General features: G+C 52.9%; 1 protein-coding gene across 1 annotated transcript in view; it reads right to left on the minus strand.

Moving 5' to 3' along the window:
- LOC138789101 (ecotropic viral integration site 5 protein homolog) overlaps positions 1 to 12279 on the minus strand; it is a 108320-nt gene that overhangs the window by 61887 nt on the left and 34154 nt on the right. The window contains exons 3-7 of the mRNA XM_069967684.1: positions 5303 to 5495; positions 4245 to 4469; positions 3295 to 3369; positions 2051 to 2176; positions 1088 to 1231 (exon numbers count right to left, since the gene is read on the minus strand). Coding sequence (XP_069823785.1) covers positions 1088 to 1231; positions 2051 to 2176; positions 3295 to 3369; positions 4245 to 4469; positions 5303 to 5495 — 763 coding nt within the window. The remainder of the gene's footprint in view (positions 1 to 1087; positions 1232 to 2050; positions 2177 to 3294; positions 3370 to 4244; positions 4470 to 5302; positions 5496 to 12279) is intronic.

The raw sequence follows: 12279 nt of genomic DNA on the forward strand, positions 1-12279 counted from the left end.
CCCCCCCCCCCCCATCAGTCATGTCTCTGGTAGCCTAGTTATTCCCCCCCCCCCCCCATCAGGCATGTCCCTGGTAGCCTAGTTGTCCCCCCCCATCAGTCATGTCCCTGGTAGCCTAGTTGTCCCCCCCCCCCATCAGTCATGTCCCTGGTAGCCTAGTTGTCCCCCCCCCCCATCAGTCATGTCCCTGGTAGCCTAGTTGTCCCCCCCCCCCATCAGTCATGTCCCTGGTAGCCTAGTTGTCCCCCCCCATCAGTCATGTCCCTGGTTGCCTAGTTGTCCCCCCCCCCCCCCCCCCCCATCAGTCATGTCCCTGGTAGCCTAGTTGTCCCCCCCATCAGTCATGTCCCTGGTAGCCTAGTTGTCCCCCCCCCCCCCATCAATCATGTCCCTGGGATCCTAGTTAACCCCCAAATAAAAAAATAAACATCCCACTCACCTTACCTCCGCTCCCACGCAGTCCAGGTCCTCTTCTGTCCCAGGTCCTCTGTGCCGGTCTTCTCCTGCAGGCGGCGCGTGATGAAATGACGTCATCGCGCGCGGCCCGCAAGAGACTAAAGACACGCGCCGCTCTGCTGGGGAAGAAGCCGGCACAGACAGCATCCTCCGGTGTCCGCCAGCTGTCACAGACACCGGAGGATGCGGTGTATGCCGGCTTCTTCCCCAGCAGAGCGGCGAGCATCACAGGGGAGCTGCGGGCCGCATCGGGAGGTCTCAGGGGCCGGATGCGGCCCGCGGGCCGGAGGTTCCCCACCCCTGACTTAAAGCTTACCTAGCATAATTTCTCACCTTTGGGGGAAGCCATGATGCTCTGCATGGCCAATATAATCTGACTGTGGAATCTCCAGCCATAAGCGTCGGACAATAGGAAAGAATGGCTCCAATACTGTTCCCACTGGCAGACAGTACGTGTAACTGAGAGGCCTTACTGATGAGGATTTCCTTATTAATATCCCCAATACTTTACCAACAAATGCTGCTGTATACTGAACAAACAATATATACTGCGCGCAGCATGAACGGGACATTGTATATTCCAGTGTTAATGCATGACGGCCGGAGTTTCTGGGCTTCATTCCCTTCTTACCTCAGACATAAATATATCAAATATCCTCGTGGCGATGGGTAGTGGAAAACTGGTAAGAAAAATGGTCAAAAACCAGGAGGATGCATACATGGAGGTGTGAAAGCTCTGCGCCTGAAAGTGTACAAAGAGCTCCGGCAGTTGTTCCTGCAAGAGAGGAGACATGGCAGCTATTAAGACAGGAGAAAACTCAGAGAGAAGAAACCTTACCTTGTACTATGGAACGTAACACACAACCAGCGCCATCTGCTTATCAAGAGTTATCAGTCCTGACTGAGGGCAGCATTGCATGACCACAGACGTGCTATTAGCAGCTCATATTAAGAGCCCTCCAGATCCATTAGGGGCCCTGCTAGAGAGGAGCCATCCAGATCCATTAGGGGCCCTGCTAGAGAGGAGCCATCCAGATCCATTAGGGGCCCTGCTAGAGAGGAGCCATCCAGATCCATTAGGGGCCCTGCTAGAGAGGAGCCATCCAGATCCATTAGGGGCCCTGCTAGAGAGGAGCCATCCAGATCCATTAGGGGCCCTGCTAGAGAGAAGCCATCCAGATCCATTAGGGGCCCTATGCCGCCAGTCTGCTGAGGAGTAAAAGGTCTCTCCCTACGCACAATGGGAAACCTGTCAATCATTTGTAGGTGGACAGGGCAGCGGCCTATAATGGATATCGTTGACTCTTTAATAGCAAAGAGTTGTGTGAGCTCAACCCAAATTCAGATATATGATTTAGTATAACCTCAGTATGCCAAAAGGACTGTACATTATGTAGCAGCCGTGCCAGGTACTGCAACAGGCATAGGGACCCCCAAATATTACAGAGCTGCGCCTGAGAGGCCAGAATGAGGGGACACAGCTCGCTGATTCTACGTCATCTCATGATCCACTACCATACAATGAGAGAACAAGATGGTAGACAGCACATTGCAGATGGTGACGCCTGTGATGTAGGTGATATGTGACCCTCACCTGGATCATACACTCAAACTGATACATGCACAGACCCAGCTCCGCCATACTGGGCTTAAACAGCTCCCGGAGACGATAGTCCTGCATTAACTTCACAAACACACAGAACGCTTCTTCTTCCGGCATCTACAAAGTACAAAGCAGAGAAAGAGGATAGAAGAATAATGAAACCTGTAACATGAACGATCCCCTGTTAAGTTACAGCACCTTCCGGTGACTTTCTTGCCTTGTGTATACATGAGGAGCAGCACTACCACTGACCATTATATAACCTGTATAAGACTTTTTTCACTGGTTTTCTCTCTGGATTTGTTTCTGTTGTCCCCCATCTAGCGGTGTAGACTATCTGCTATGATGTCTCCACATGCTGCACACATAGAAGGGGGGAATTTTGCTTCCCTACATCACATACTTAGAAGCAGCATGGAGGACATTATAGAGCAGTACTGTGCAGTGTAAACAAGGAACAAAGCACTGTGGTAACATAGGACTGCTGGAGATAACTGAGCGCGGTCTTTGGCTATCTTCACCAGTCCATAGAAAAGAAATGGCGAGGCAGTGTGTACACTTATGTGCTGCTCCATCCAGAGGCGAGCTTCAGGAATCCTGTGAGTATATCTCGATGGCTCGCAGCTGTCACACCACCAATCACATACTTATTACCTTCCTGTGGATAGGGGTTTACTCTTAATGGTTAAAATCCCCTTTAGGGTATATTCACACGAACGGGCTCGCAGCGAGATTCTCGCTGCGAGCCCGGCAGGTCCTGGCAGTTCCCATACACTACATACTTGCTGCGGTCAAAACGACCGAAGAGAGTATGTATTTCTGCCGCCCTTAACCCCTTCTGCTCCCGGCCGGCTCCCCCGCTGTAAGCATACTTTACCTGTCCTCGCTGCACGGGTCCGGCGTCCTGCTCTCCCGTCCGGCCAATCAGTGGCTGCGGCTGGGCAACACACTAATTGGCCGGACGGGAGAGCAGGACCCGTGCAGCGAGGACAGGTAAAGTATGCTTACAGCGGGGGAGCCGGCCGGGAGCAGAAGGGGTTAAGGGCGGCAGAATTACATACTCGCTGCGGTCGTTTAGACCGCAGCAAGTATGTAGTGTATGGGAACTGCCAGGACCTGCCGGGCTCGCAGCGAGAATCTCGCTGCGAGCCCGTTCGTGTGAATATACCCTTAATTGGTCGGATTCATAAATTTCTACAAGTTCCAGATAAAAGGCAGCTGCAGTGGCGACTTACCTGCATAAGGAGGAGGCCCACGATAAAAGCGCTCCCCTGGCAGTACCCCACTTCCCGATCTACTAGAGAATACGCCTTAAAAAGAAAAAAAAAAGGCACAAATTAGATGCAGGCAGATAAACGATTTACAGGGGGACAAATAGAAAAACAGCTTAAAAGGGAACCAGTCAGTACGATTGTGCCGATATGGTTCCCTGTAGCAGAGTAAAGATGTACTGTGCCTCTCCGAGACTACCAACTGCGTCTGCATCAGTAGCTTTACAAAGGGGGAAAAGATGTTTTATTATGCTGCGCAAGGTCGGGAGAGGGGCGGCAACTAGTCATCTGGGCAGGGAGCCACCGGCGACTAGTCACGGCTCTCGGCCTGTCATTGCGCAGAAGACTAGTTGCCACCCCTCTCCTGGTCTTGCGCAGCATAATAAAACATCTTTTTCACCTCTAACAAGCTACTGCTGCAGCAGGGAACCATATCAGCACAACCGTACTGATTGGTTCCCTTAAAAGGGGTACTCCGGCATGTCAGTTGCATCCAACCTTCTGATACATCCATTTAGTGCACAAGGTGCTGAGAATGAAAGTGATTTCCTTACCTTTATCCTCAGCACTATTCTTGTTAAGTTTGTAGTCTAATCCATATGCGAATGAGAATGTATGGCGCATTGGGGGCGTGATCAGTGCACCAACACCCTCTAGAAGAGCAGCTCTGCAGCGGTGGTGGACCCGGGCCGTCTATATACCATACTGCCAGGACGCACTATTGCTTACATGGCTGCCCCAGCTTCCAACTTCTGAAGGTCAAAGGTGTAGGAAGCTGGATCCACTATGATCAGCGTAGGGTCAGTGCAGAGTAGACTGTGCAGTTCCCTGACAAATTACAGCTGATCATAGGTGGTCAAAGTGTAAACGTATAATATGTATAGATTCCCCTTCCTCCCCCCAACACCACAAACCTTCATGACATTGAAGAGCACTTCTTGGCCCAGACTATCCTTCTCCTTGAAGAAGTCATGCTCTGGGTAGGTCCTGGCGATGTCCCGTCGGATGAGTTTCTCACACGGTGAGGTCATCTTCAGGAGCTCAGAGTACTGCTCCTTGATTGGCATATTCTGAGCGTTGCATAAGAGTTGCCATACGATGGCGCGGAAGTGGTGCGGGATTCCCTTCCTGACGAGTTCCTGCAATAAAACACCATCACTGTATGTGTTATATTATAAGAGACCGAGCACTGAAGACCCAGAAGGGTTTAAGAACGGCCCACACTCCCGCCTGCTTGTCAGCTCCCGGGTCACTGGCATCCTGCTCAGCCAATCAGTGGATGTGATGGAACAGAGCACTGATTGGCTGAGCAGGACGTCAGTGACCTAGGAGCCGGACAATCAGGCAGGAGCGCGGATGGGTAATGTATGAACCAGGGGCAGGGGCTACATTCTCATGGCAGAATGAAAAACTGCTGCAAGAATGTAGAGTTATAGCCCATGACTGAACCGAGTATCACAGCAGAACCTGCAGCCTGTGAACACACCCTAAGGGTGTGTTTTCACATACAGGATCTAAAGCAGATTTGATGGTGCAAATATGAAGTTGCAGATTCAAAACATATCAAATCTGTTGCAGATCCTGTACATGTGATTGCACCCTAAAAGGGTTTTCCAGGCAAAAATGAATTGATGACCTATCCCCAATAGAGCATCACCAGCTTATCAGTGGGCGTGCCTTAAACCCAGTACCCCTATTGGCTAGCTGTTCTGTGGGGTGTCATCTGCCCTATGAATGAGGTCCTAAGCAGCTGGCTCTGATCACTACCTAGTGGCCATGCTCGGTTACTGCAGCTCAGTGGAGGGGAGTGTGGTTGGCAGCAGCAGACGCTGCACCCCCTCTATCAGTATACGGCTGGGTAGGCACAGGGTCGACTGATATGCTATATGGCTTCCTGTGTAGGTTATGGTTGTGTGGACGCTCCATAACAGCCTGACTCTATACCACAGACGGCCGATTCCTTCGGCGTTACCTTGATCTGCTTCTCCTTCTTCTTGTACGCCTCCTCCCACTCATTGACGATTCGGCCCCACAGCAGCCAGGCGTCCTCCTCCTGATGGTGACTGAGGTTACTGGAGGCCGACGAGCTGGACACCAGCGAGGAGCCGCTGTTCCTCCGGGAGCCATTGACGGATCGCAGGGACTTACTGTCTATCTCCAGGAGCCTGAAACACAAAGGGGGGGGGGGGGGGAAATCACCCCAATACCAGATTATGGCACCCATTCTGAGGCAGCTCTGCTACATCAATATTTTACAGGAAAAATTACTCCATTTGTGAAATCTCCTCTTCAGGTGTGCGGAGGTGACGTACTGAGGTTACAGCACTCCACAAGAACAAGAGAGGACGGCCATAGCTCAACTCAATGTCCTTTCACAACATAGCATGCCCACAATGCTTTACCAATAGAAGTCAATAGATAATGATCACGACTCCGCTCACCTGTCCTGCAGAATGAAATCTGCACATGTCACAAAGCATGACCACAACACTCTCCTAAAAAAGGATAGCCACAGCTCCTCCCTGTAACACTATTTACACTGCTTTGGACTGTAGGCCCCCATGGTACATGACTGGATCCTTAACATCTACAGAGTATTGTTACCCAAGGAAGTCGGCCCACGGCCATGCAAATATTTGCATCCAGAGCAAGAATGGTTGTCATAGGGACACAGAAATAAGAGGAACTGCGGGCCTACACAGAAGAGGTGACAAGTTCCTCAGAAAAGGGGATTTTTGCAGGGATTCTGGTAGCACAAACCTACAAATAAGTATTATGGTATCTGGGCGTGGCTTGAGCATGGCCGAGTGAAGACACGTCTCTCCTCAGCTCCGGGCACTGACCGTCATTACCAGGACACAGACCACCCACAGCCTGGCACAGGGATGCCCACTAGGGCCAGAAAGACCCCGGCAATCCCACTGGTGACTCCCCGGGCCTCCATCGCCCGCTTTGTCCACTCTCTGTCACCCTCTCCGACGGCCGCCTCGAGCACCACCAAGATGGCTGCCGCGACCGCCACCAGGACTCTACCCCCCCCCCTTTTTTTTTTCTTTTCTTTTTTCTCTCTTTCTTTCTTTATCCTTCCCCTTGTGGCCGCTCCTCGCTGAGCCATGTCCACTATTCTTTGCGTCTCGTTGAACGCTCAGGGCCTGAAAATCCCAGAGAAGCGGTCATCGTTGCTGCGCCTTCTCTGGTCTAAACACGCCTCCGTGGCTTTTATCCAGGAGACCCATTTCCGAAGGGACCATATACAGCGTCTGTCTGATCGTAACTTCCCTGACGCCTTCCACAGCTGCTCCTCAGACTCTAAAACTAAAGGGGTATCTATTCTGATTGCCCGCTCGGCTCCCTGGGAGTTTTTAGATCAACTGTCGGACCCAGAAGGCCGGTTCCTCTTAGTAAAAGGCAAGATGGCGGGCACACTTTGCACCTTTGGCACGGTTTATCTTCCTAACACTGGTCAAATAGCCTTTCTGGAACACTGCCTGACCGAAGTGGAGGCCTTTCTGGAAGGGGTGGTGGTCTTCGGTGGTGATCTCAACCTGGCCTTGGACCCCCTTCTCGACTCCTCCACGGGCCACTCGTCCCTTTCCTTTCCTGCACTGCGTCGGGTTAAACGCACTCTCCACTCTTTTCAGCTGATCGACGCCTGGAGACTCCAGCACCCCTTAGACAAGGACTACACCTTCTTCTCACACCCTCATAACCGATACTCCCGGATTGACTATCTATTTGTCTCTCATACTCATCTGGACAAAGTGTCCTCTACTTCCATTGACCCCATTTCCCTTTCGGATCACGCTCTCATCTCCCTCTCTCTCACCCTTACTCCCCCCCAACCCCGATCCTGGCGTCTCAATGACTCCCTGTTGCGAGACCCGACGGTCGTAGCCGAGATTCGCTCTGACCTGACCAATTATTTCGCTACTAATGTCACCCCTGACTCCTCGCCCACACTGGGAGGCTCATAAATGCTTCATACGGGGCACCTTCATCAAAGTGGCCACACGGCTTAAAAAAGAGCGCTCTGCAAGGATCTTGTCTCTGGTCTCGCAAATTGCAGTCCTTGATAGGCAGCACAAAAGGTCTCTGGCAGCGTCTACGGGGGCGGAACTGGCGGCCCTGCGGGGCAAGCTACGGGATCTTACATTTGCCTCGGCATCCCTTGCGCGTTGCAGTCGCCATTATTTCGAGTTCGGCAACAAGCCCGGCAAAACATTAGCTCGGGCATTGAGACTGCAGAGAGCTCGCTCCTTTATCCCTCATGTTTCCTCGGCCGGCGGCACTCGCTTGTCGCTCACAGCCCAAATAGCGGACGCATTCCGCTCATACTACGTAGATCTTTATGGGCTCTCCACTACACCTGGTCCCACCAGTCCAGACCCTCCTCTGTCTTCCATTTCCTCCTATCTTCAAGACTCAGGCCTGCCCTCTCTGCCAGAGGAGAGCATCTCTTCGCTCGAATCCCCCATCTCTACTTTGGAATGGGAATGGGCGATCAAATCCTCCCCCTCTGGTAAGGCTCCGGGCCCGGACGGTCTCACTTTACCGTACTACAAGTCGTTTGGCCCTCTCCTACAGGACCACTTTCTTGCGGCCTACAACTCTGTCTCCACCGGCTCCACTCTCCCTCCAGACTCACTCCGTGCCCATATCTCTGTCATCCCTAAGGAGGGCAAAGACCCATCACAATGTCAGAATTATCGCCCTATCTCCCTCCTGAATCTGGACCTTAAATTCTTTTCCAAAATTCTAGCCTCCCGTCTCACCCCCTTGCTCCAGCCCATCATACACCTGGACCAGGTAGGCTTTATGCCTTCCCGAGAGGCCCGGGATAACACCACCAGGGCGATTAACATCATCCATCACGTTCATACTGCGGGCCTTCCCTCCATGCTCCTGTCCACGGACGCTGAGAAGGCCTTTGACTGAGTCAGCTGGCCTTTCCTTTTTGCCACACTCAGACATTTGGGCCTCGGTCCGCATATGTTGAAGTGGATTGGCTCTCTCTACTCTCACCCTACGGCTCAGGTCTCGGTCAACGGCCTTCTTTCGTCAGGGTTCCCTATCGCCAATGGGACCCGGCAGGGCTGCCCCCTGTCCCCCCTCATCTTTATCTTGACCCTTGAACCTTTCCTCAGACATGTCAGGAACAATGTCAATATTACCGGCATTCGAGTGGGGTCGGTGGACCACAAGGTTGCAGCTTACGCAGACGACTTATTGTTTTTCCTCTCTCAACCTCTTGTCGCCCTGCCTAACCTTCTTTCGGAGCTTTCTCGTTACCAACATCTCTCTAACTACAAAATTAATCTGCAAAAATCGGAAGCGCTAAACCTTTCTCTTCCCCCTGCTGTCGCAACCTCTTTGGAGGCTTCTTTCCCTTTCCGGTGGTCGCGTTCCTCTCTGACATACCTGGGAGTCCAACTTACTCCCGTAATAGCAGACCTCTTTAGAGCCAACTACCTGCCCATGCTCAAGCGTATTGAAGCGGATTTGCTCAAGTGGCACGGGGGTACCTTCACCTGGTTTGGGCGTTGCGCGATATTCAAAATGAATGTCCTGCCGCGCTTGCTGTATCTCTTTCAAGCCCTTCCGGTTACGGTCCCCCTGTCCTACTTCCGGCAACTATCTACACTCCTCACTAAATTTGTCTGGGCACACAAGCAACCTCGCCTCGCCAAATCAGTGCTATACCGCCCGAAAGCAAAGGGAGGTCTGGCTCTTCCTAATCTTTATCAATACTATGCAGCGGCACACCTGACTCGGGTAATTGATTGGCACCGTCACACCACCACTAAGTTGTGGGTTGGCCTGGAAATGGCACTCTCCTCAATCCCATTGTTGGCAGCCCCGTGGATCCCAGCTTCTGCGCGCTTCATTGGCTCTCATCCCACTATCGCTCCCACACTGAAGATGTGCCATAAGCACCTTTCCACTGGCTTCCTGGCCCCCCATCCCTCACCCCTGTTTCCTATCTTGGGCAACCCTGCCTTCCCGACTAGCTTGGAGGATCCGATCTTCCGAACCTGGTCGCGAGCTGGCACCTTTCGAGCTTCCGCTTTCCTTCAGGGCTCGGCGTGGCGATCCCTTACTGATCTTAGGGACCTCTCTGAGCCGGCCCCTCTGGGATTCTGGAGGGCCCTGCAACTCCACCACTTCCTCTCCTCGCTTCCGAACCCTTCTGGTTTTGCTCGCCCCTCTACGCACTTCGAAACCCTCTGTTTGGGCTCTGGCTCTCTCAGACACTCCCTCTCTCTTCTTTACAATCTGTTGGGCTCCCCTCCGGAACAACCACCACCCCCCTTTCTCACTGCATGGGAGGAAGACTTAGGCATTTCCCTATCGGCGTCCCAGGTTGACAGGGTCTTTACCTGTACCCATTCCAGCTCTATCTCCTCGCGCCTCCAAGAGGCGGGTTATAAACTACTCTCCCGGTGGTATCGGGTCCCCACCCGCCTTCACCGGATGTTTCCGGACGTTTCACCACTGTGCTGGAGAAACTGCGGCGAGGAAGGCACCCTCTTACACACCTTCTGGAATTGCCCCGTATTGGCACCTTTCTGGAGGGAGGTGTGGCGTATCTCCTCTACTTTCACGGACCGCCAGCTCCCCTTCTCTCCGGCGCTTTTTCTCCTGCACATTGCGGATATCCCTCTCAAGTCCTACCGCCGTTCTGTCCTTCGGCACCTGATTAATGCGGCACGAGCCTGTATCCCGGCCCTCTGGCGCCGTCCTGATCCTCCCAGTATAGCCATGTGGATCCGAAAAGTCGAGGATCTCAAGCACCTGGAAGATCTCACGGCCCAGTTGCACGGACACAACGCAAAGTTCTTTCGGACGTGGTTCTATTGGGATCAATTCACCGAGACGGATGAGTACAGGAACCTGCTGGCTCAGTGAGGAGCGACCCTACCTGTCCCCCCCCCCCTTTCCCCCCCCTTATGTCCTCTTCCTCTTTTTCGTTCTGTCCTTGCTTTCTCGTCTTTACCCCTTACTTTAGTGGTCTCCCATAGTGGTTCCCTTGTGGGGCCCCCACCAGTGCAGCTGTATGCCCTGGGCTCTCTGCCCCTCGGGCAAGATCTCCCCTACAAGGAGCTGTGAGGTGTAAAGTGCCCCTCCACATCTATATATATGAGATGTTTCCGTTCTTGGGGTTTAAACAAGTTCGCCCTCTCCTCACGGTCCCGCCCTTAGGGGCGTGGTGTGTACCCCTGCTTTTGGTTTGTTTGTCTTCATTGTTTTCTGCTGTGGCTTTTATGTGAAATGTTTGAAAAATTTAATAAAATTGAGACTTTAAAAAAAAAAGAAAGTATTATGGTATCTGGTATATCAGCCCCCCTGCCCTGGGTATCTCAGCCCACCACCCCCTCCAGTATCTGAGCCCACCACCCCCTCCAGTATCTGAGCCCACCACCCCCTCCAGTATCTGAGCCCACCACCCCCTCCAGTATCTCAGCCCACCACCCCCTCCAGTATCTCAGCCCCTCCGGACCCCCACCCCCTCCAGTATCTCAGCCCCTCCACACCCAGCCCCTCCAGTATCTCAGCCCCTCCGGACCCCCAGCCCCTCCATTATCTCAGCCCCTGCACACCCAGCCCCTCCAGTATCTCAGCCCCTCCGGACCCCCAGCCCCTCCAGTATCTCAGCCCCTCCGGACCCCCACCCCCTCCAGTATCTCAGCCCATTTAGTATCTCAGCCCCTCCAGACCCCCAGACCCTCAAGTATCTCAGCTCATTCAGTATCTCAACCCCTCCGGACCCCCAGCCCCTCCACAGCTGGGATTCCACTAATCTGCCCCTCATCCTCGCTCATATAACATCATCCGGAAAATTGTAGTAATGTCTGCGGAGAGAAAGTGGGTCAAGTGTCAGGAAGCTGCGGCTGCTGCGACGTCACTGGGAATCTCTGTCTCCTTCACACCTATTCACACTGTCAGGATTTTATCTGCTCTCAGTTTAGAATTCCAGCATAATGTGAACAGCATCTGATCAAGACAATGCTCCGAAGCTGACCCACCCTGTCCTGAACTACCTGCACTGACACACTGGAACAAACCCCTCAGCTGTATAAAACCAGTCATGGTGATGATCAGCAGAGTGAGAACTTTCACCAGCAGCCGACATCAGGATCAGGCCACTGGATTGGATTCTTTTCCCCTCTCCTAGGTGGAAATATGGGAGTCTCCACATCCCGACCACCGCCATATCGGGGTCTACACATCCCGACCACCGCCATATCGGGGTCTACACATCCCGACCACCGCCATATCGGGGTCTACACATCCCGACCACCGCCATATCGGTGTCTACACATCCCGACCATCGCCATATCAGGGTCTACACATCCCGACCATCGCCATATCGGGGTCTACACATCCCGACCACCGCCATATCAGGGTCTACACATCCCGACCACCGCCATATCGGGGTCTACACATCCCAACCATCGCCATATCAGGGTCTACACATCCCGACCACCGCCATATCAGGGTCTACACATCCTGACCATAGCCATATCGGGGTCTACACATCCCGACCACCGCCAATCAAAGCATGACATCAGTAGTTTGTAGTAACGATAGAAAACCCAGTGAAAATGTAAAGGAGTTGTAACAGCGTTCCCTTCTACACCGCAGGTTACATTTTGCTCGGTTACTGGTGCACAATGAGGGAAAAAGGTGGCTGAAACAATTACGAAGAAAATTGGAAGGGAAAAAAAAACAAAAAAAAAAAAAACACCTGATGACCCCCACTGCTGCTGTTCAGAAGGCGCCCGGTCCCAGCTGAGCATAAGGTGCCATCTCCACATACAGGAAATAACTACTCAGCCAATGACTGCTGGGGGCGTGTCCCTGCGGAGGCTGGTGAGTGGATGAGCAGGTGTGTGTGGAGACTGCACCAGGAAGTGATGACCCCGAGGGACCAGGCGCCATCTGAACAGC

This window comes from Dendropsophus ebraccatus, chromosome 4 (genome assembly GCF_027789765.1).
Source record: "Dendropsophus ebraccatus isolate aDenEbr1 chromosome 4, aDenEbr1.pat, whole genome shotgun sequence".
Classification (NCBI taxonomy): Eukaryota; Metazoa; Chordata; class Amphibia; order Anura; family Hylidae; genus Dendropsophus; species Dendropsophus ebraccatus.